The sequence below is a fragment of the Astatotilapia calliptera genome, chromosome 4, assembly GCF_964374335.1.
Source record: "Astatotilapia calliptera chromosome 4, fAstCal68.1, whole genome shotgun sequence".
NCBI lineage: Eukaryota > Metazoa > Chordata > Actinopteri > Cichliformes > Cichlidae > Astatotilapia > Astatotilapia calliptera.
Window position 1 is genome coordinate 22,800,016 of NC_137425.1, and position 22,943 is coordinate 22,822,958.

Genomic DNA, 22,943 nt, shown 5'->3' on the forward strand with positions numbered 1-22,943 from the left:
TTCGGCACTGGCTTGTTCAGAGTTCTGGACTAGATATTGAGTCTTTGAAGGTGATCCCAGGCACGGGAATTCTTTTCCTCCAGGCAGAGTAACAGTCAGTCCATCTGCAGAGCACATGATTGTGGCTCCCAGCTTCACAAGCAGGTCCCTGCCCATGAGATTTACAGGCACCTGTGAGGAAACCACATATTGGTGTTTCAAAGTCTGTTTTCCCAGCTTTGTCAATGCTGGATCTGTCAATGGCAGAGTCATTGGAACCCCGGAAAAACCCACCACATTAACTGTGTGACAGGAGAGTGTTGCACTGTCTGGTGAGGCTCTCAGTGTTGAGTATGTTGCTCCAGTGTCCACCAGGAAAGACAATTCAGTGCCTTCCACGGTCATTGACAGCATGGGTTCTGCCGTCCCCACGCTGTTTGGTCTCTCCGGGCTCCGTCAGTATTGCTCCCCCTCCCAGCCCCAGTCAGCTACTGGGTACTGGGCGACTGGTGCTGCATTTGGGTTTGGAGCTTGATGTGCTCCCCTGTAAGCAGCTCCTCGTCTTGGGCCTCCTCGTGCCTGGGGTTGATTGCCACGCCCTTGCCATTGTTGGGGCGGTTCAGGGCAATGTCGAGCCCAGTGTCCTTCTGCTCCACATCTCAGACACGCAGTCCAAGACACACTGCCGGGATTCCCTGCATTCCGAGCCCTTTGTCCTCCCCTTGCGGATCCACCACGCCCTCTCTGCGGTCCACCGGTCCCCCAATTCCCTGCGGGTTGACACTGCCTTGGTGCATTGACGGGCCACCGGTCATCAGGGTAGAGATTCGGGTCCAGATCTGGCCATTCAGGCACGGGATCAGACTGTGGTCTTGCCATCATTATTTTCCTGGCGCTCTCCTTATCCTCTTTCTTTCTCTCTCCTGCCTTGTTTCTCGCCTCTGTCAGCTGTAGCTTAACCAGCTGCGCCTGTGCCTCCTCTAACTCTTTTGTTTGTTCACAAGATCCTGTTAGTGTTGAGGTCTGTGTGTCACTCCCACTGTACGGAGTCTGCAACGGCAAAATCTGGGTTCTTTTCTAAGTCAATTGCAACTTGGTTGGACAGCCCTGCCAGCACAGCCGAACGGAACCACGCTCTACTTTCTCCCTCCTTCCCCGGATGTATTCCTGTTTCTGACAGCCATTGTTCCTTTGCTTTAGCTAAAAACTCCCTGGGTGTGTTTTTGGGATCCCAAATAATTTTTGGAATAGCTCCAGTGTTAGGGGTTGGGTACTTCTCCCGGACTGCATCTGCTAACACACTCTGCACCTCATGGTATGGCAGGTCATTTGCATATCTGGTTGTTTGCGTTATCTCCTCTACATCTGCTAACCCACCACCCAGCATACAACGTCCGGCTAAGGCACGAAAATCGCCAACAGCGAGTTCTTCTCCTTCGGTCAGTGCGCCCAGCTTTCTCAGCCAGCTAGCTCCTCCCTCAGTTATTGGTGGAAGTTGTTTAACCAATGCTTCCAAATCTCTTACCTTATAGGCGCGATAAACTGGTTCGTTCTTTGGACCTGCTATTAAAGGCAGATTTAAAGCAGGATCAGCAGCTCCTCGTTCAAAACTCACTTTTCTACTCTTCCTCAACTTTCCCTTTCCCTTTGAGCTCTCAAACATGGGCCGTCTCTGTGCTCGGTCTCTCTCCACACTTCTTCCCCTCAAATCTAGGCTTGTACCTGGTTGGGACTCAGCTCCTCCTCCGTCTCCGTCCTCCTCATCGGCCTCTTCTTCCGATGAAGTCACACACTCTTCATTCTCCTCTTCTGACACTCCCTTCATTACTCTCTGCTTTATGACATCCAGTGCCTTCAATGCCTCTAATAGCGCACGTGGGGCCTCATGCATTCGTCCATACACTTCTCCTTCCCAGGGTTCCCCCTTGGTTGTTATCTCAGGTCTTGCTGACCTACTGGTTTGGGCCTGCCCTTCTTTTGCCAATTTTGACAACTCGTGAGACGTTGGGTGTGCCATTGCGTCCCCTGGTGGTATCATGTCCTCCATTCTAGGGGTCCTTTTGGCCTCTCTCTCCTGCCTTGGCTGTTCCACCATTGACACTTCGGCCCGTATCATGTCTCCACCATCCAGCAAACTGGGAGGCGAGGTCGAGCCTTCATCTGCAGCTGAGGCTATCATTCTCCCTCCCATGTTTTGGGACTGGCCTTCCACTGCCCTTGTCCCTTCTTCGGGGATAGTTTGGCGTGCGCTAGTATATTCTACGTCTACTACTCCTCCAAGAACAACTCCAGTTTGTCCGTCTGGACCACGAACTTGTCCCCCTCCAAGGGTCATTACAGGCATGACATACGGTGGTGGTGGGGCACTAGGCGTCAATGCGGCCCAAGGATATAGTTTCGGTGTGTGATACCTGTTAGCTTCTTCTACCTTCGGAGTCAAATCCGTCATTCGGTCCTCTAGCTTCTTATTTTCCTCCTTCAAGTGTTTCAAAGACTCCATTATACTCACCATGTCTCCTGATTTTCCTGTGTCATCCTCCCCCTCTCTGTCTGGTCCAGTCATCTCCGCCTCTTCCTTCATCCAGAAAGAGGCTGCCTTCCACAGGAACAGCCACTTACAGCACTTGGCATGATTTTCTTTTAGGTCCTTAATTTCTCCTTTGGCTTTCCTGTTCACTGAACGTCCCTCGGACTCCTCTTCTAATTGTTTCAATCTCTGTTCGCATCTCTCTCCTTCAGTTTTTAACACAAAGCTCAGAGCTATTTTGCCACCCAGCCCTTTCTGTTGGGACATAATGAGTTTGCTTACCTCAACCTCCATCGTTTGGCGCTCCTTCTCTGCTGATTTTAATGCTCCAGGGGAAGCCAAACAAATAGCTTTCTTAAGAGAATATGGCCGTGCAGTCTTTCAGTACAACTTTGTCCAGCCACTGGTAGGATTTCTGGATATCAGCCATCTCCTCTATCTGCCGGTGGTACATATTGTGCATGGGCCTGTCCTTCCATGATAGTTCCTCTTTTTCCTCCTCTTTCTTGGGTTTCTGCTGCCTGAGGTATTCACTGAGCATGCGGCCGGTCAGGGCCATCTTCCTGATGTATTAATGGATGTTCGTTGTCTCATCCCGGACTATGATGCGGACACTCACCAGTCCCCGGCCTCCTTCCTTCCGTGTAGCATACAGCCTCCAGGTGCTGGACTTGAGGTGAAACCGTCCATGGGGAAGAGCTTCCTTGTTTTGATGTCGATGGCTTCTATCTCCTCCATTGGCTAGCTTATTATCCCAGCAGGGTACCTGATCATGGGCAGGTTGTAGGTCTGGATAGCCCGGATCTTGTTCTTACCATCCAGCTGACTCCTCAGGAGTTGCCTGACCGTCTGCAGGTACTTGGTGGTTGCAGCTTTCCTAGCGGCCTCTTCATGGTTCCCATTTGCCTGTGGGATCCCCAGGTACTTATAGCTGTCTATCACAGGTGCAAAATACCAAGGGCTCAGGGAAGAGTTCGAGAAGATGTGGAGGTTGAAGGTAATAGTGGTCCCAGTGGTAATCGGAGCAATTTAGTGTTTCCAATTAACCTAACCCTACTAACTGCATGTCTTTGGACTGTGGGAGGAAGACAGAGTACCCGGAGTGAACCCACACAGACACGGGTGTAAAACACCCAGCACGCCCCTGCGGGCGGTTTATCCTTCAAGCTCGGGTCCTCTACCAGAGGCCTGGGAGCTTGAGGGTCCTGCGCAGTATCTTAGCTGTTCCCAGGACTGCGCTCTTCTGGACAGAGATCTCCGATGTTGTTCCCGGGATCTGCTGGAGCCACTCGCCTAGCTTGGGAGTCACCGCACCTAGTGCTCAGATTACCACGGGGACCACCGTTACCTTCACCCTCCACATCCTCTCGAGCTCTTCTCTGATCCCTTGGTATTTCTCCAGCTTCTCGTGTTCCTTCTTCCTGATATTGCTGTCATTCGGAACCGCTACATCGATCACTACGGCCGTCTTCTTCTGTTTGTCTACCACCACTATGTCCGGTTGGTTAGCCACCACCATTTTGTCCGTCTGTATCTGGAAGTCCAACAGGATCTTAGCTCGGTCATTCTCCACCACCCTTGGGGGCATCTCCCATTTTGACCTCGGGACTTCCAGGTTATACTCGGCACAGATGTTCCTGTACACTATGCCGGCCACTTGGTTATGGCGTTCCATGTATGCCTTGCCTGCTAGCATCTTGCACCCTGCTGTTATGTGCTGGATTGTCTCTGGGGCATCTTTACACAGCCTGCACCTGGGGTCTTGCCTGGTGTGATAGACCGCAGCCTCTATGGATCTTGTGCTCAGAGCTTGTTCCTGTGCTGCCATGATTAGTGCCTCTGTGCTGTCTTTCAGTCCAGCTTTGTCCAGCCACTGGTAGGATTTCTGGATATCAGCCACCTCCTCTATCTGCCGGTGGTACATACCGTGCAGGGGCCTGTCCTTCCATGATGGTTCCTCGTCTCCCTCCTCTTTCTTGGGTTTCTGCTGCCTGAGATATTCACTGAGCACTCGGTCAGTTGGGGCCATCTTCCCAATGTATTCTTGGATGTTCGTTGTCTCATCCTGGACTGTGGTGCTGACACTCACTAGTCCCCGGCCCCCTTCCTTCCGCTTAGCGTACAGCCTCAGGGTGCTGGACTTGGGGTGAAACCCTCCATGCATGGTAAGGAGCTTTCTTGTCTTTATGTCAGTGGCTTCTATCTCCTCCTTTGGCCAGCCTATTACCCCAGCAGGGCCCTGATCACGGGCAGGGCGTACGTGTTGATGGCCCGGATCTTGTTCTTACCATTCAGCTGACTGCTCAGGAGTTGCCTGACCCTCTGCAGATACTTGGTGGTTGCAGCTTTTCTAGCGGCCTCTTCATGGTTCCCATTCGCCTGCGGGATCCCCAGGTACTTGTAACTGTCCTCTATGTCTGCAATGTTGACTTCTGGTAGTTCAATCCCCTCAGTTCTGACTACCTTCCCTCTCTTTGTTACCATCCGACTACACTTCTCCAGTCCGAACGACATTCCAATGTCATTGCTGTATAGCCTGGTAGTGTGGATCAGTGAATCGATGTCTCGTTCACTCTTGGCATACAGCTTGATGTCATCCATGTACAGGAGGTGGCTGACAACTGCTCCGTTCCGTAGTCGGTATCCGTAGCCAGTCTTGTTAATGATCTCACTGAGGGGGTTCAGGCCTATGCAGAACAGCAGTGGGGACAGAGCATCTCCTTGGTAGATCCCGCACTTGATGGTGACTTGTGCTATGGGCTTGGAGTTGGCCTCTAGTGTTGTACGCCACATCCCCATTGAGTTCCTGATGAAGGCTCTTAGGGTCCGATTGATCTTGTACAATTCTAGGCATTCCAGTATCCAGCAGTGGGGCATTGAGTCATAGGCCTTCTTGTAATCAATCCAGGCAGTGCACAGGTTGGTCAGTCTGGTCTTGCAGTCTCGGCTGATATATATATATATATATATATATATATATATATATATATATATATATATATATATATATATATAAAAAACACCCAGCACGCCCCTGCGGGCGGTTTATCCTTCAAGATCGGGTCCTCTACCAGAGGCCTGGGAGCTTGAGGGTCCTGCGCAGTATCTTAGCTGTTCCCAGGACTGCGCTCTTCTGGACAGAGATCTCCGATGTTATTCCCGGGATCTGCTGGAGCCACTCGCCTAGCTTGGGAGTCACCGCACCTAGTGCTCCGATTACCACGGGGACCACCGTTACCTTCACCCTCCACATCCTCTCGAGCTCTTCTCTGAGCCCTTGGTATTTCTCCAGCTTCTCGTGTTCCTTCTTTCTGATATTGCTGTCATTCGGAACCGCTACATCGATCACTACGGCCGTCTTCTTCTGTTTGTCTACCACCACTATGTCCGGTTGGTTAGCCACCACCATTTTGTCCATCTGTATCTGGAAGTCCAACAGGATCTTAGCTCGGTCATTCTCCACCACCCTTGGGGGCATCTCCCATTTTGACCTCGGGACTTCCAGGTTATACTCGGCACAGATGTTCCTGTACACTATGCCGGCCACTTGGTTATGGCGTTCCATGTATGCCCTGCCTGCTAGCATCTTGCACCCTGCTGTTATGTGCTGGATTGTCTCTGGGGCATCTTTACACAGCCTGCACCTGGGGTCTTGCCTGGTGTGATAGACCCCAGCCTCTATGGATCTTGTACTCAGAGCTTGTTCTTGTGCTGCCATGATTAGTGCCTCTGTGCTGTCTTTCAGTCCAGCTTTGTCCAGCCACTGGTAGGATTTCTGGATATCAGCCACCTCCTCTATCTGCCGGTGGTACATACCGTGCAGGGGCCTGTCCTTCCATGATGGTTCCTCGTCTCCCTCCTCTTTCTTGGGTTTCTGCTGCCTGAGGTATTCACTGAGCACTCGGTCAGTTGGGGCCATCTTCCCAATGTATTCTTGGATGTTCGTTGTCTCATCCTGGACTGTGGTGCTGACACTCACCAGTCCCCGGCCCCCTTCCTTCCGCTTAGCATACAGCCTCAGGGTGCTGGATTTGGGGTGAAACCCTCCATGCATGGTAAGGAGCTTTCTTGTCTTTATGTCAGTGGCTTCTATCTCCTCCTTTGGCCAGCCTATTACCCCAGCAGGGTACCTGATCACGGGCAGGGCATAGGTGTTGATGGCCCGGATCTTGTTCTTACCATTCAGCTGACTCCTCAGGACTTGCCTGACCCTCTGCAGGTACTTGGTGGTTGCAGCCTTTCTAGCGGCCTCTTCATGGTTCCCATTTGCCTGCGGGATCCCCAGGTACTTGTAACTGTCCTCTATGTCTGCAATGTTGCCTTCTGGTAGTTCAATCCCCTCAGTTCTGACTACCTTCCCTCTCTTTGTTACCATCCGACTACACTTCTCCAGTCCGAACGACATACCAATGTCATTGCTGTATAGCCTGGTAGTGTGGATCAGTGAATCGATGTCTCGTTCACTCTTGGCATACAGCTTGATGTCATCCATGTACAGGAGGTGGCTGACAACTGCTCCGTTCCGTAGTCGGTATCCGTAGCCAGTCTTGTTAATGATCTCACTGAGGGGGTTCAGGCCTATGCAGAACAGCAGTGGGGACAGAGCATCTCCTTGGTAGATCCCGCACTTGATGGTGACTTGTGCTATGGGCTTGGAGTTGGCCTCTAGTGTTGTACGCCACATCCCCATTGAGTTCCTGATGAAGGCTCTTAGGGTCCGATTGATCTTGTACAATTCTAGGCATTCCAGTATCCAGCAGTGGGGCATTGAGTCATAGGCCTTCTTGTAATCAATCCAGGCAGTGCACAGGTTGGTCAGTCTGGTCTTGCAGTCTCGGCTGATATATATATATATATACATAATTATCACGTTCGTACAATATTGTACGAACGTGATAATTATGTATATTGTAATAACGTGATATTATGTTGTTCAAACGTGAAAAGTATATTGTACAAACAGGAAAAGTATCTTGTTAGAACAATAAACCTTTCACGTTATAACGTGATACACTTGTATTTTTCTTTTGCCTGGGTGGCAGCTCTACGCTTCCGTAGATTTGTTTTGTTTGTTCCGCTGTTGTACGGCACTACGTTGCCTGGCGGAAGGATCGGGGTTCAAGAGTGGTATTTTGGTCACATGTCCATCCGCCAGGCAACGTAGTGCCGTACGAAGTAGCGCGAAAAACAAACTTCAAAGTAGCGCTATGCGTTCAGCTGGAGGCGTGGATGATGAGCGGCGTTAACTTGCAAAAAGCAAGTTATGCTCAACTCCACCGGTGGATTCTGACAGCGTGGAAAAGTGTGAAAACATCCACGATCACCAACGGATTTCGAAGGGCTGGACAGCTGCATGATGGAGAGGAGGACACCGCCACGGCCCTTCTGAGGGTGTTCAACTCTGACACTGACAACGAGGATTTCTTTGTTTGGTTTTGAAAGTGACAACGAAGGAGAGAAGCGGAGAGTGGATGACGAAGCCACCCTGAGCCTGTTCGTTTCCGACACTGGAGAAGAGGACTTTGGTGGTTTTAGAGCGCAGGAAGATGGTGGTGAATGACTGACTTTTCTTCTTGTTAAAACCGTGTCACTGCACCTGAGCCTAAAAGGTAGTCCGAATCTATTTTTCTGGTGTGCTGTAGGTTATTATGTACTACATTTGTTACTTATTTATGAAGCACAGTACATGTTTTGTACTTGTAATTACCGGTACTTGTACATATACCCTAAAAAGTTATGCAAATATGTACCCACTTGTTTTTCAAAATATTAATAAAAGGGGTGTGTCTCCAAACAGCCGTCTCTTTCCTGACAATTCCCTTTGTGCATCTTCTTTTACATATGATAAGTCAACATTGAAACACCTGCGGCTTTTAGTCAGGTGCGGCTAATGTATGTACAAAACAGGATTTTCCCCTGATTTTAGCTTGTGCGGCTAATATTCAGGTGCGCTCTGTAGTCCGGGAAATACGGTATATATATATATATATATATATATATATATATATATATATATATATATATATATATACACATATATATATATATATACACATATATATATATATATATATATATATATATATATATATATATATATATATATACACATATATATATATACATACATACATACATATATATATATATATACATACATACATACAATTTTTTGCTATTTTAAACTCAAAAGTAAAAATTCTCAAGTATCTAAATCCTGCTTCAAATGTTTTTTTGATGCAGTGCTTTACCTCAGTACCTCCAGTCTACAGTTTTTGTTCTTCAGTCCATCTGAGAGGATCTTCATTTCCGAGTCTTTAAACTGGGTGTAGTTTAGTTCCAGTTCTCTCAGGTAAAAAGGTTTGGATGTGAATGCTGTCACCAGCATTTTGCAGATTTCCGCAGTCCTATAATGTCGGTTCATTCTTTTGGCACAGAGGATAAAAAACATTAGATTAGATATAAACATAGATTATACTATCCAAGTTTTAGCAAACGTCCTTCTAATCTAAGAAAACAAGACACTAAGTTGTGAATTTTAGTGACTGTGGGGGGAGACACTTTTACATAGAAGATTTTGACTAATTGTTAATCTTTTAAACACTGTTTACAATTAGAGTTACTGTATGGTGTCACCTCACATGTATCCACTTAAATCAGCAAAGGCTGTTTCTCCTCTGCCAAACAGGACCCACTACTGCAGATTAGTGCTCCCATTCTGAGCCAAAGCACTTTACATGAACACAAAATTTATTCATCCCCAGAAAACTTGGTGATCCACAATCTTCTCCTTTAGCTACAGGGAAGAAGAAGCTCTAATTCTGACCACTGGGTATTTTTAGAAGGTTCAATTCAATTTCACTATCTACACCCAGGCCTGGTTACTTCCGGACCTGTTGAATCAAGACTTCCTTTAACTAGAACCTGTCCGACAAAGTAAAGTAGGCTAAAAGATTTCAAAAAGCAACACATCATACCACGATATCTTAAACTGACCTGAGCTTCTCAAGTTTAGGGCAGCCTAGACCAACAGACAGTACAGAGAACAATGAGTCCTCAAGTATGTCACCACTCAACTCTAGTTCTCTTAGATTTGAGATGACTGATTTTATGGCTGATGCAAAATCTTCCATCTCTCTTTCTGCAAGCCCTTTGCCAGAAAGACTGCAAGACCAAAGGACACAAAATCAAAAGAAATCAGTACAAGATGTTACAAAACAATCATATAAATATGATAATTTTACTAACCTTAGAGCTTCTAGTTTACACTGAGAATTTTTCAGTCCATCAGCCAAGGTTTCTGCACATTTATCCGCCCTACTGCCAAAAGTCCTATTCACTATGTGCAGTTCAGTTAACACAGAGTGTGGCATGCAAAGAGCTGAAGAGATAGTTTTATATTCCCAAACACCAACATTTACACCTGAGATTCTGTAGAATTAATAAAAGGACAATTGTTTAAATATCAGATACAGTTTTTAAAAGCATACATTATTTCTTAACTTAATAGAAAATTGTGAACTCAATAAACCCCTTTTCCATCTGCACCCTGACACAGTCCAATATTACGGGATTTCCATAGGGGAAAGGATTTAGTTTTCCCTAATTGAACATTTAAAAAAAAAAAAGATCAATTAGATCTTACAATTTCATTTTACTTATATAGAACCAGTCCACAACAACATACCAAATCAAAATAAGCATTAGATGTTTCAAATATTCCTTTTGTGGCACACAAAATGGTAAAGGCGCTGATTAGCTAACTGTAACACCTCCTGCAGCGTGAAAAGAACAATATTTTAAACAGATGATTGATGTCAAAATGCCAGATAAATCAGTTAACATGAATGTATGGATTAAAAAGTCCGGTCCTAGGTAAAACTGCATAGGACAGGGTATTCAGGAACTGAGCATAAAAGTCACATAGTTGGTATCTGGTTCTGTTCAATAACAATAATTGTAAAAAACAAAACAAAACAACAACATACAATTATAGATAAAGTGCGGTAAACTGAATAACATTCTTGTATAAAGCACCAACTCACCTTGCTTTTCTGCAGTTTCTCACAGCTGGAAGAAGTCTAAAGATACCTTTTCCTGATGGTCTGTATTTCTTGAGACTGAATTCATCCAGAGGTGTGTTTGACATCAGAATCAAGTCAGCCAGAGCTGAACACTCAACAGGAGAGAGCGGTGATTCAGGAAAACAATTTGGTTTCAGATACTTTCGTACTGAATCATGTAGGGAATTGTCTTTCAACTCAGTCAGGCAGTGGACAAGGTTTAGACATCTTTCAGCTGAGCAGTCAAACAAATCTATTTCTAATAGACTTGACCGAATTTCCTCAATATTTGTTGAATGCTCTTCAGTCTGCTGAATCAGGCTTTGAAGTGGTTCTTCTGATGATTGTAGAGACAAGCCAATAAGGAACCTGAGGAACATGTCCAGTTCTCCGGTCGTTCTAGGAGCCGAATTAGCTATTGTAATTTCAATCAGTTCATTCAAAGGTAGATCCACTGGAACTGTTTCCAAGATAGACTTGAGCTCTTCATCAGACCCTTTTAGCATGAAATCCTTGAGACTTTCAGAATCTATTTTTTTATTTACAAAACTGTGATATACAAAGAGAGCAGCAAAATACTCTTGAACTGTGAAATGCACAAAGCAGTAAAGTTTCTTTGTTAGGAACACACTCTCTTCTTTGAATATTGCTGTACACAACCCACATTAAACTCCAGCTTTCGTTATATCTATGTCATACTTCTTCAGATCTTTAGCAGTGAATATGATCCGGCCTTTTTCTAGTTGCTCAAAAGCCAACCTGCCTAATTTCAAAATGAACTCTTCATTTGACTTAAAGATCTCTGCTGTATCAGGCTCTTCCTGGTCGCCATATTTTTCATTAGCTATCGTTGTCTGAATAAGAAGGAAGTGTGTGTACATCCCAGTAAGAGTTGTGGGTATTTTTTGGTTTCCATCTTTGGTGTTTCTCATTTTACGCATCAAATACTTAAAAACATCCACAGCAATCCAACAGAAGATAGGTATGTGACACATAATGTACAGGCTCCGTGACATTGTCATGTGTTCAATTATTTTTTTCAGCGACTGCTTTGTCTTCAACTCTCTTTCTATTTTTTGTGGATCATCAAATCCTCTGACCTCAGTCCACTGGTAAACATACTCACGAGAAATGCGTTGAACTGCTCCTGGTCTTGAGGTAATCCAAACAAGTGCAGAGGGAAGAAGATATTTCCTGATAAGGTTGGTCACCAGAGTGTCCACTGAGGACACCTTCGTAGCATCATCCAGTATTGTGGTCGTTTTGAATTTCAGCTGAAGTTGACTTTCATCGAGACCATCAAAGATGAACAAAACTTCACGATCAGCCAAAGCTTTCGCAACTGCTATGGTTTTAAGTTCTGGATGGAATGTTTTCACAAGGTTCTCAAAGCTAATCTGATAATCTTGGACCAGATTTAGCTCCCTGAATGGAAACATAAAGATGAAGTCCAAGTCCTGATTGGCTTTTCCATCTGCCCAGTCAAGGATGAATTTCTTCACAGAGACAGTTTTTCCAATGCCAGCAATTCCCTTTGTCATCACAGTCCGAATTGCTGTCATGTCCTTGTCGCCTTGCACATGTTTAAAGATATCATTACAGTTGATTCAAGTACCCTCAACAATTTGATTCTTTATCTTCAATCTCCCAAATCTCATGTTGTTCATTGACATGTTCACTCTCTCCTTGTATAATGTAGAGCTGTGTGTAAATTTTATCCAATGATTTTTCATCCATACGAGACTTTTCATTGCCTTCCAACTCCCACTGACACTTTTGCCTTAGATATTCTTTGTTCTTTTTAAAGACCTCCTTGATGACATCTTCTGCTGTAGGTAAAGAGGAAAACCACCAATTTCAACCAAAACACATAATTTTAACATTAACTTGGTCATTTTGACCTTGGTAAAGGATAAAAAGCCCTCAGAATGGCTGCAATAAGTATCTTAAATAAAGCCTCAAATCCAAACCTGTATTTTATTCACAATAGAGCATACAAAAAATGATCATCAAATGTTTAAACTGTTGTCTGATACATCATTAAATGTTTCATTTAATAATTTATCAAATGTTTCAGTTGTTTTAAGGTCTTGATTGTAGGCAAAAAACCTCTTCTATTATGAAGCCATGCCACAATGCCGTTATAGATGAGGAAACTGCCAATTCCTTAGGCAATAATATAGTTGGTCCCTCTCCTTAATTGGTCAAGAGGATATGGTGTCCATGTTTTCAAAGAATGAATTCAAGGCTACGTCCACACGTACCTGGGTATTTTTGAAAACGCAGATTTTTCTATGCGTTTGCGCCTTTCGTCCACACGTAAACGGCGTTTTCGGTCACTGAACATATACAAAGATGGCGCCGGTGAGGTCGGCTGCCGTCACGACTTCTCCGACCACTTTTTCTTTGTCTTTGTTTTTTAAGTTAGTTTTCAGCGTTTCTAAATCGGCAAAATCATCACCATTGGGTACATTAGGTATGACAGTGACACTCTTGTTTCTATTGGGATACAATGTACTCACAATTCGAAGATTTTAACTCCGGATCCGAGCTGGCCGAGTGAGATCTTGAGGGCGAACAAAGGGAAGTGGCGGCGGCCTAGAGGGAAGCAAGCCGGCATCAGGAAACAGGCTGAGAGCTCGTGCACACCGCACACCTCTGCCTAGCATCCTGCTCGCCAACGTCCAGTCACTGGAGAACAAGCTTGATGACCTCAGGGCCAGGATAAAGTTCCAGAGAGACATTCGGGACTGCAATCTCCTCTGCTTCACCGAGACATGGCTGAACCCTGCGGTGCCGGACCACGCCATCCAGCCGGCCGAGTTCTTCTCGGTTCACCGCATGGACAGGACACGGGACTCGGGGAAGTCAAGGGGAGGCGGCGTGTGTTTAATGGTGAACAACAACTGGTGCAACAGTGCGAACATTGTTCCTCTCACACGCTCCTGCACACCAAATCTGGAACTACTATCCATCATGTGTCGTCCTTTTTATCTACCTCGGGAATTTAAATAGGTCATTGTAAGTGCCGTTTATATTCCACCACAAGCGGACACGGTCACCGCCTTATCCGAGCTGCATGAGGCACCCACACAGCACCAGACACAACACCGGGACGCTGCGCTTATTGTGACGGGGGACTTTAATAGTGCCAACCTCAAACGCGCAGCGCCGAACTTTTATCAACACATCACCTGCCCCACCAGAGGTGAAAGGACACTGCACCACTGCTACACTACGGTCAAGGACGACTACAAGGCACAATCCCGCCCTCCATTTGGCAAATCCGATCACGCCGCCATCTTCCTCATGCCAAAATACAAACAAAGGCTGAAACAGGAAGTTCCGGTTCAGAGGAAGGTCGCGCACTGGACGGATCAATCGGTGGCCGCGTTACAGGACGCACTCGATGACGTAGACTGGGGCATGTTCAGAAACAGCTCCGATGATGATGCCAACGTGTTTACGGAAACGGTTGTGGGATTCATCAGGAAACTAGCGGATGATACCGTGGAGACAAAGACTATCACAACGTTTCCCAACCAGAAGCCGTGGGTGGATAAAACCATCCGCGACGCTCTGAGATCCCGCACCGCTGCCTACAACACGGGACTCACGACGGGGGACATGGACCCGTACAAAGCCGCGTCATATAACGTGCGGAGGGCGGTGAAAGAGGCGAAGCAGCGCTACGGGAGGAAACTAGAGTCACAACTCCAACAGAGTGACTCTAGGAGCCTATGGCGGGGACTAAGGACAATAACGGACTATAAAGCACCAACAACCGGTATGACGAACGCGGCCGTGACTCTGGCAGACGAGCTGAACACTTTCTATGCTCGCTTCGAGGCTGCAGCTAAGGACTCCAACAATGCTAGTGCTAGCGGCGCTAACGGCTGCAGACAGGAAGATACTGCCAGCACCGGAAAAGTGCTCGTCATCTCTGAGCATGAAGTAAGGAGAGCCTTCAAGAGAGTGAACACCAGGAAAGCAGCAGGACCAGACGGCATCCCAGGTCGTATCCTCAGAGACTGCGCATACCAGCTAGCTCCTGTGTTCACTGAGATATTCAACATCTCTTTATCTCAGTCGGTGATCCCCACATGCTTCAAAGAGTCCATCATTGTTCCTGTCCTGAAGAAACCCCACCCTGCTTCTCTCAATGACTATCGCCCTGTAGCCCTCACCTCAGTAGTGATGAAGTGTTTTGAACACCTGGTCAGAGACTTCATCATTTCTTCACTACCAGACACACTGGACCCACTACAGTTTGCTTACCGTCCAAATCGTTCCACAGACGATGCCATCTCTCATCTCCTCCACACATCACTCACTCACTTGGACACTAGAAGGGGGAATTATGTTAAAATGCTCTTCATAGACTACAGCTCTGCATTTAACACCATAATTCCCTCCACACTCACCACCAAGCTGGAGCATCTGGGACTCAGCTCATCTATGTGTCAGTGGATCTCCAACTTCCTAACTGGCAGACCACAGGCAGTAAGGATGGGCGGACATGTCTCAGCCTCCACCCCTCTCAGCACTGGAGCCCCCCAGGGGTGTGTTCTGAGCCCCCTGCTGTACTCTCTGTACACATATGACTGTGTGGCCACTACCAGCTCCACCACCATCATCAAGTTTGCTGACGACACCGTCGTGGTGGGCCTGATCTCTGATGTCAACGAGACGGCCTACCTGAAGGAGATTAGGAATCTGGAGAACTGGTGCCAGAGGAACAACCTCCTTCTAAACGTCAGTAAGACAAAGGAGCTGATAGTGGACTTCAGCACTAAGCAGGAGAGGAACTACCAGACCCCTGTCATCAACGAGTGCCCAGTGGAGAGAGTGGACAGCTTCAAATACCTCGGAGTTCACATCACGCAGGACCTGTCATGGTCCTGTCACATCAACACCGTGGTGAAAAACGCCCGTCAGCGTCTCTACCACCTCAGACGCTTGAGAGACTTCCAACTGCCCTCCAAGGTGCTCAGGAACTTTTACTCGTGCACCATAGAGAGCATCCTGACGGGAAACATCTTAACCTAGTTCGGGAACAGCACCATGCAGGACAGACGAGCTCTACGGTCAGCTGAGCGCACCATCCGCTCCGAGCTCCCTGACCTGCACTCAATCTACAGCAGGCGGTGCCGGACCAAGGCCAGGAAGATCGTGAAGGACCTCTGCCATCCCAACAACAGACTGTTCTCTCTGTTGAGGTCAGGAAAGCGATTCCGCTCCCTGAAGACCAACACAGAGAGACTGAGGAGGAGCTTCTTCCCGCAGGCGATACGGTCTCTCAATCACACCACCACACAGTACTGACCCACACATATGGTTCTTACACACACACTGGACATTCTGGACATTGTTTTCACTTCATCACTTAAATCACTTTAAGCATATTTGCACTGCACAAGACATAATGTGGATTCCACAACACTGGTCACTATATTCTTCATTTCCACTTAATACTTGTACAGCTGCTGTTATTGTGTGTGTATATATATATATATTTATTTATTTATATTTCTTCATACATTCTTATATAGTTCTATACTGTGTATTGTGTATTTTGTTGTAGTTATTTTATTTTCAACTTTAATTTATATATTTTATCTTATTCTTTCCCAGTTAAATTTACCCTTCATTCTAATTTGTGTTGTACAGTTATTTCATTTTTTATATTTTATATTCTTATATTTTATTCCTTCCTAGTTAAATTTACACATTTCTTAATTTTTCATATTTATTTCCTATCTTATTCATAGCCCTTTCCTTTTTTTTTCTTTTTTTCTTTAGGTCACGAGCAGTTGTCTGAGCATTTCACTGCATATCGTACTGTGTATGACTGTGTACGTGACAAATAAAATTTGAATTTGAATTTGATTTGAAAACTGAGATTTTTAAAAACTCCGGCCAGGGTGGATATTTTTGAAAACTCAGTTTTTGAAAACGCAGCGTCAAAGGTGTGCGCCTTTTTTGACGTCACACTGTGCACCGCGTTATTGTTTCGGTGAAATGAATTTCTACAATACTGTTACTGTTAATTGTACTCTCTGCAGTGTTTAAATGCTTACATATACACACACAGTTACTGTCCCTCCACACATAGGACTCGGTTCTGCTTCTATGCCCCATCCTTGTTTACTATTTCCCACCGAGGCTTCTAGACTTCTGATTGGCCAACATTTCTACACTGTCAGGAACATATTGCCACCTGTTGCTTTGGCATGTTCCTAGCAGCGTTTTCGTTCATTTCTGCATTTACGTGTGGACGGGATTATTTTTTAAAACGAAAACGGAAAATCTTCCCCCAGGGGGGCCTGGCTAAACTTTCAGGGAAAAGGGGGGCACAAAGACATACTTTTCTTTCTTATTCTCATTTAAAATGTCTAGCTTTTAATAAATAAATTATCCGAATCTTACACCCAAAGTTTTAATCTGATGTAAAATGTATAGAAGTCCATTACTGTATATAGTAACTATTGAGTCTAATATACCCTAAGCTATAGTACTTTTTCCTTTGGGAAGGTACAATCTGTGCAGTCTCCAGTTCTGTTGAAGAAAGATGTTGAATCTATTTAATTATTCTTGAAAAAGAATTGATTTCTGTGCATTTTTTTTCACACTGCATCAAATGAAAGTTTATTACGTCGATTAAGCACCACGAGGTGGTGGGTGGTTCCCTTTTTTTTTTTTTTTGCTGGGTGTTTTAAAGCCCTATTAGTTAGGTTGCTTACTCTTTAAAATACCAGAATAGGGAGGATGGAGTAGGTTTAAGTTTATTAGATTGATCAGTATTGCTGAACTATGAAATATTTTGGGTGCAGTGTATTTTTTGCATACAGGTATAACAGAATAGCTTTAGTGGTTTTTTGTTTTTTTTGTTTTTTTTAAACTTGAGTATTAACTTATACAAAAAGCAGCAAGATATTGAATAAAACAGTTTTATTGATTAAAAAACACACTATATCGGATTCATATCGGTATCGGCAGATATCCAAATTTATGATATCAGTATCGGACATAAAAATGTTGTATCGTGCCATCTCTAAAATATGTTAGATTTGTATTGTTGATTGTCATTTATGCTTAGAAATATTTACTTATATATGCTTAGAGTTTTGTAATTAGTTGTAGATTGGTAGAGGTTTTGATCCTTGATAGTCTGCAAACCTTGTGTGTATTAGACAGCACTCTGGGAGCATGAGAGGTCGTACCGTGTCTTATTGTTTTATGGTAGGATTAACGTAGTTGCGTCTGTTCTAGTCTAAGTGCTTTAACTGCTTGACTTCCTCACCGTGTTATCTAGGGTGAGGGGGGGTCTAGCCTCTTCCTGACCAAGGATGTTTGCCTTCGTGCTTTCATGTTATATGACCCTTTGAAAAGCAGTAACACACACACACACACACACACACACACACACACACACACACACACACACACACACACACACACACACACACACACACACACACACACACACACACACACACACACACACACACACACACACACACACACACACACACACACACGTTTCAGCGAATAGGTTCAAGCTACAAACATATATATACATATATATATATATATATATATATATATATATATATACATATATATATATATACATATATATATATATATATATGTATATATATATATATATGTATATATATATATATATATACATATATATATATATATATGTATATATATGTTTGTAGCTACAAACATATATATACATATATATATATATATATATATATATATATATATATATACATATATATATATATACATATATATATATATATATATATATATATATATATATATATACATATATATATATATACATATATATATATATACATATATATATATATATATATATATATATATATATACATATATATATATATACATATATATATATATACATATATATATATACATATATATATATACATATATATATATACATATATATATATACATATATATATATATATATATATATATATATATATATATATATATACATGTGGAAAAAAAACTCCACTCAGACTGAGCTCCTAGTGGGAGAACAGCTTGATAACAGAAAAAACACCTCAGCACAAAAGCACATGACTATCAATACACCATAGAAACACAAGACAAGCAACAGGGGTGGGTAAAGGGTAAGAGAGAGCCGGTGTAGACAGCGCATCCGGTTCTGCAGCATCTGTGCTGGTCCAGTTGACTGCTATCTTCCCCGGTAGGGCACAAGCATCGAAGGCGTTGGAAAGGGAGGGGGGATGAGTGAGTGCTTATCAGTGTAAGTGTGTGTGTGTGCGTGTCCATAGTTTAGCTGAGCCAGTGTCCTTCGGCCTATCAGGCTAAGTAAACAGTCCTCCAGCCAATCCAGGTGTCCTTGCATGGGATGGGAAGAATAGCCGTAACACAGTCATTATCAGGGAGTGATTGTTCGGCTCCAGCCTTGGGCCTAAATCCATAATTCTCTTTTAGGTTTTAGAGAACGACAGTGGGAGGCTATTCCAGGGAAAGTAATGCACACAAGACAAGACAAGGACAGGGAAGATAAGGGTGAGGAGGAGAGGAGAAAAGTGCGACCGCCTTCGCTGAGAGCTAAAGAAGAAGATTATATATATATATATATATATATATATAAATATATATATATATATATAGCCACCTCCTGTACATGGATGACATCAAGCTGTATGCCAAGAGTGAACGAGACATCGATTCACTGATCCACACTACCAGGCTATACAGCAATGACATTGGAATGTCGTTCGGACTGGCGAAGTGTAGTCGGATGGTAGCAAAGAGAGGGAAGGTAGTCAGAACTGAGGGGATTGAACTACCAGAAGGCAACATTGCAGACATAGAGGACAGTTACAAGTACCTGGGGATCCCACAGGCGAATGGGAACCATGAAGAGGCCGCTAGAAAAGCTGCAACCACCAAGTACCTGCAGAGGGTCAGGCAACTCCTGAGGAGTCAGCTGAATGGTAAGAACAAGATCTGGGCCATCAACACGTACGCCCTGCCCGTGATCAGGGCCCTGCTGGGGTAATAGGCTGGCCAAAGGAGGAGATAGAAGCCACTGACATAAAGACAAGACAGCTCCTTACCATGCATGGAGGGTTTCACCCCAAGTCCAGCACCCTGAGGCTGTACGCTAAGCGGAAGGAAGGGGGCCGGGGACTAGTGAGTGTCAGCACCACAGTCCAGGATGAGACAACGAACATCCAAGAATACATTGGGAAGATGGCCCCAACTGACCGAGTGCTCAGTGAATACCTCAGGCAGCAGAAACCCAAGAAAGAGGAGGGAGACGAGGAACCATCATGGAAGGAAAGGCCCCTGCACGGTATGTACCACCGGCAGATAGAGGAGGTGGCTGATATCCAGAAATCCTACCAGTGGCTGGACAAAGCTGGACTGAAAGACAGCACAGAGGCACTAATCATGGCAGCACAGGAACAAGCTTGAGTACAAGATCCATAGAGGCTGGGGTCTATCACACCAGGCAAGACCCCAGGTGCAGGCTGTGTAAAGATGCCCCAGAGACAATCCAGCACATAACAGCAGGGTGCAAGATGCTAGCAGGCAAGGCATACATGGAACGCCATAACCAAGTGGCCGGCATAGTGTACAGGAACATCTGTGCCGAGTATAACCTGGAAGTCCCGAGGTCAAAATGGGAGATGCCTCCAAGGGTGGTGGAGAATGACCGAGCTAAGATCCTGTGGGACTTCCAGATACAGACGGACAAAATGGTGGTGGCTAACCAACCGGACATAGTGGTGGTAGACAAACAGAAGAAGATGGCCGTAGTGACCGATGTAGCGGTTCCTAATGACAGCAATATAAGGAAGAAGGAACACGAGAAGCTGGAGAAATACCAAGGGCTCAGAGAAGAGCTCGAGAGGATGTGGACGGTGAAGGTGACGGTGGTCCCCGTGGTAATCGGAGAACTAGGTGCAGTGACTCCGAAGCTAGGCGAGTGGCTCCAGCAGATCCCGGGAACAACATCGGAGATCTCTGTCCAGAAGAGCGCAGTCCTGGGAACAGCTAAGATACTGCGCAGGACCCTCAAGCTCCCAGGCCTCTGGTAGAGGACCCGAGCTTGAAGGATAAACCGCCCGCAGGGGCGTGCTGGGTGTTTATATATATATATATATATATAAAATCTTTTTTCTTATCTTTGTGTCCTGTAAATGCTGCAATGAAACAGCCATGTTGCATTCTGAAGCTGTGGCTGGATTTAAAAAAAAAAAAAAAGCAAGACAGGAAGTGAACAGTTGTCAGGCTGAGCGGATACATCAGAATTTTCTATATATGTAGCTCACTTCTGCTCTGTGAGTGACTCGTGTGAGGTGGAAAAAAAGTCTGTGCATTTTGTATAATTTTCATAAGCTTTATTATTTGTTTGAAGTGAACTGAATAATAAATTGAAATTGTACATAAGAACATTCATGGTAAGGTGTAATATGACATGATGAACAACAGATTGCTTCCACTTTCACTAGTATATAATAAAGTTATATACAATTAAATATCCTGTGCACTGAAGTCAGGGTTGATCTTTTTTTTTTGTTTGTTTTTACCCCCAGGGTTCATCTGTCATGGTGGCCTAGAAATATTGATTCACAAAGTACTACTGGTGACACTGCTGATGACTTGTGACTCTTCTTATGCATCCACTTATTATTTTACCACTGTGCTTTTCTTTCAGTCTTTTCCTCTTGTGACACTGCTGGGTGGTATAAGGCACATCTGTCAGTGAAGCTCCTGGAAGTCAGTGAGAAACCACAGGATGTTTTTTTTTTACTCTGCAAATTTAATTTGTTAGTGTCTAGTGTATTTTACTAATAGATATGGAAGTGGTGGATAAAAATTTTTATCGTGTAGTTTTGTAACTTTTTAAAGCATGTTGCTGTGTCTTTGTACTCTGCACTTGTATCCTGAACTCTCATTTAACAATACAAACTAAAGTCTATTGAAGTCTGTTTACTTCTTTTCATGTAAATGAACTTTGTCACAAATGAAATTTCTCAGTTTGTGATATTGATTCTCATTAATGTGTTATATGTACACAGTTCACAGCAAAATTTCCCATCAGCAGTTAACCGTATTAGTTGACCTGCTGGTATGTATGAGGTGGGACGTGGTTTGCGGTGCAGTGCAGGGAAGGCAGACGCACCCACTCTGCATCCGCAATCACACCCACTGGCTACAAGAAGGGGAATCAGGGTTGTGTTTGGGTTGGTGTTGTGGTGTGATGCATCTGCAGCTGAGAGCTGAGAGCTGCAGCTGAACTAATAAAGATGGCCCAAATCCTTGATCTGTGGACTCGTCGTGTCTCATTCACACCACAATGTATTTAAATAATAGCTAGCAACCCAATCACTAGTCTCAATGTTTGTCATGCTTGCACATTATTAACAATGTTAGCAAACAAGCTAATACAATACTTAATAAACAGAGATTTGTTTGTGACTCTTCTAACTGTAACTACTACTATTGGAAATATTACTATTTTAAAAAAAATAGCTAGGTTAACTGCACATAAACTGTCATTAGCCTTCAGCTTGGTTGGCTAGCTACAGCTGCAGGGAAAACTCATCCATCCAATCTCTTCTATTTATCCAATTCAGGGTTGTGGAGTGGCTGAAGCCCATCTCAACTGCCATAAGACAAGAAGCAGGGTACAGCCTGGACAGGTCACCAGTTTATCACAGGGCTAGCACAGTGACTCAGAAAACTATTTGCACCTATATTCACACCTGTATCCAATTTAGACTCACCAATTAACCTAACAACACTAACAAGCTATTGAAAAGATGGGAAAACCCCCTTTTTTTAAATACTTTTTTAATACTTTTCATGCCATAATATTTGACAGACTTACAGTGTCATGACCAGAGCTTTGGTAAAAAGATGGACTGACTGAATTTGAGGGGTATGGCATTCTATAATGAAAATGACTGGTCAAATCCTGAAAGACATAACAAAGGGTGATTGGTTTTTATAATTCATGGTGGTGGACGACCATATAATTGTGGCTGAATTTTGGTCGTAATAAGGAAAGTTATCGGCTCTAATGTGGATTTACTTCTTTTGCTGTCACCCATGGGCATGCTCACTGTTGTACAGGAAATCGGATGTGTACAAAATAACCAGGAATGGAGATAAGACCGTCCCCTTTGGTCCCCCAGTGTTACTAAACATCACATCACTCTTAATGTGCCAGTAGGTTGAAGTAAACCTAACAGTCTTCATTTTTGTTGAAACTGCATTCACCACTGTTTGGAGAGATTAATATTACATTTCTGCAACAACTTTTAAACCAAATT

The 22,943-nt window shown here is 44.3% G+C and overlaps 1 protein-coding gene and 1 pseudogene across 2 annotated transcripts; both read right to left on the reverse strand.

Moving 5' to 3' along the window:
* Positions 1-8,753: 8,753 nt before the first annotated feature.
* LOC145419310 (ribonuclease inhibitor-like) lies at positions 8,754-10,086 on the reverse strand. The gene is made up of 4 exons (XM_080300678.1): positions 10,076-10,086; positions 9,755-9,937; positions 9,503-9,670; positions 8,754-8,931 (listed from the first exon to the last, which is right to left on the reverse strand). The coding sequence occupies exons 1-4, from the start codon at positions 10,084-10,086 to the stop codon at positions 8,754-8,756; spliced, it is 540 nt and encodes a 179-aa protein (XP_080156804.1).
* On the reverse strand, positions 9,785-12,367 carry LOC113021566 (NLR family CARD domain-containing protein 3-like; annotated as a pseudogene). The gene has a single exon (XR_013908771.1). The product of XR_013908771.1 is annotated as an NLR family CARD domain-containing protein 3-like (transcript).
* Between the last annotated feature and the right edge of the window lie 10,576 nt (positions 12,368-22,943).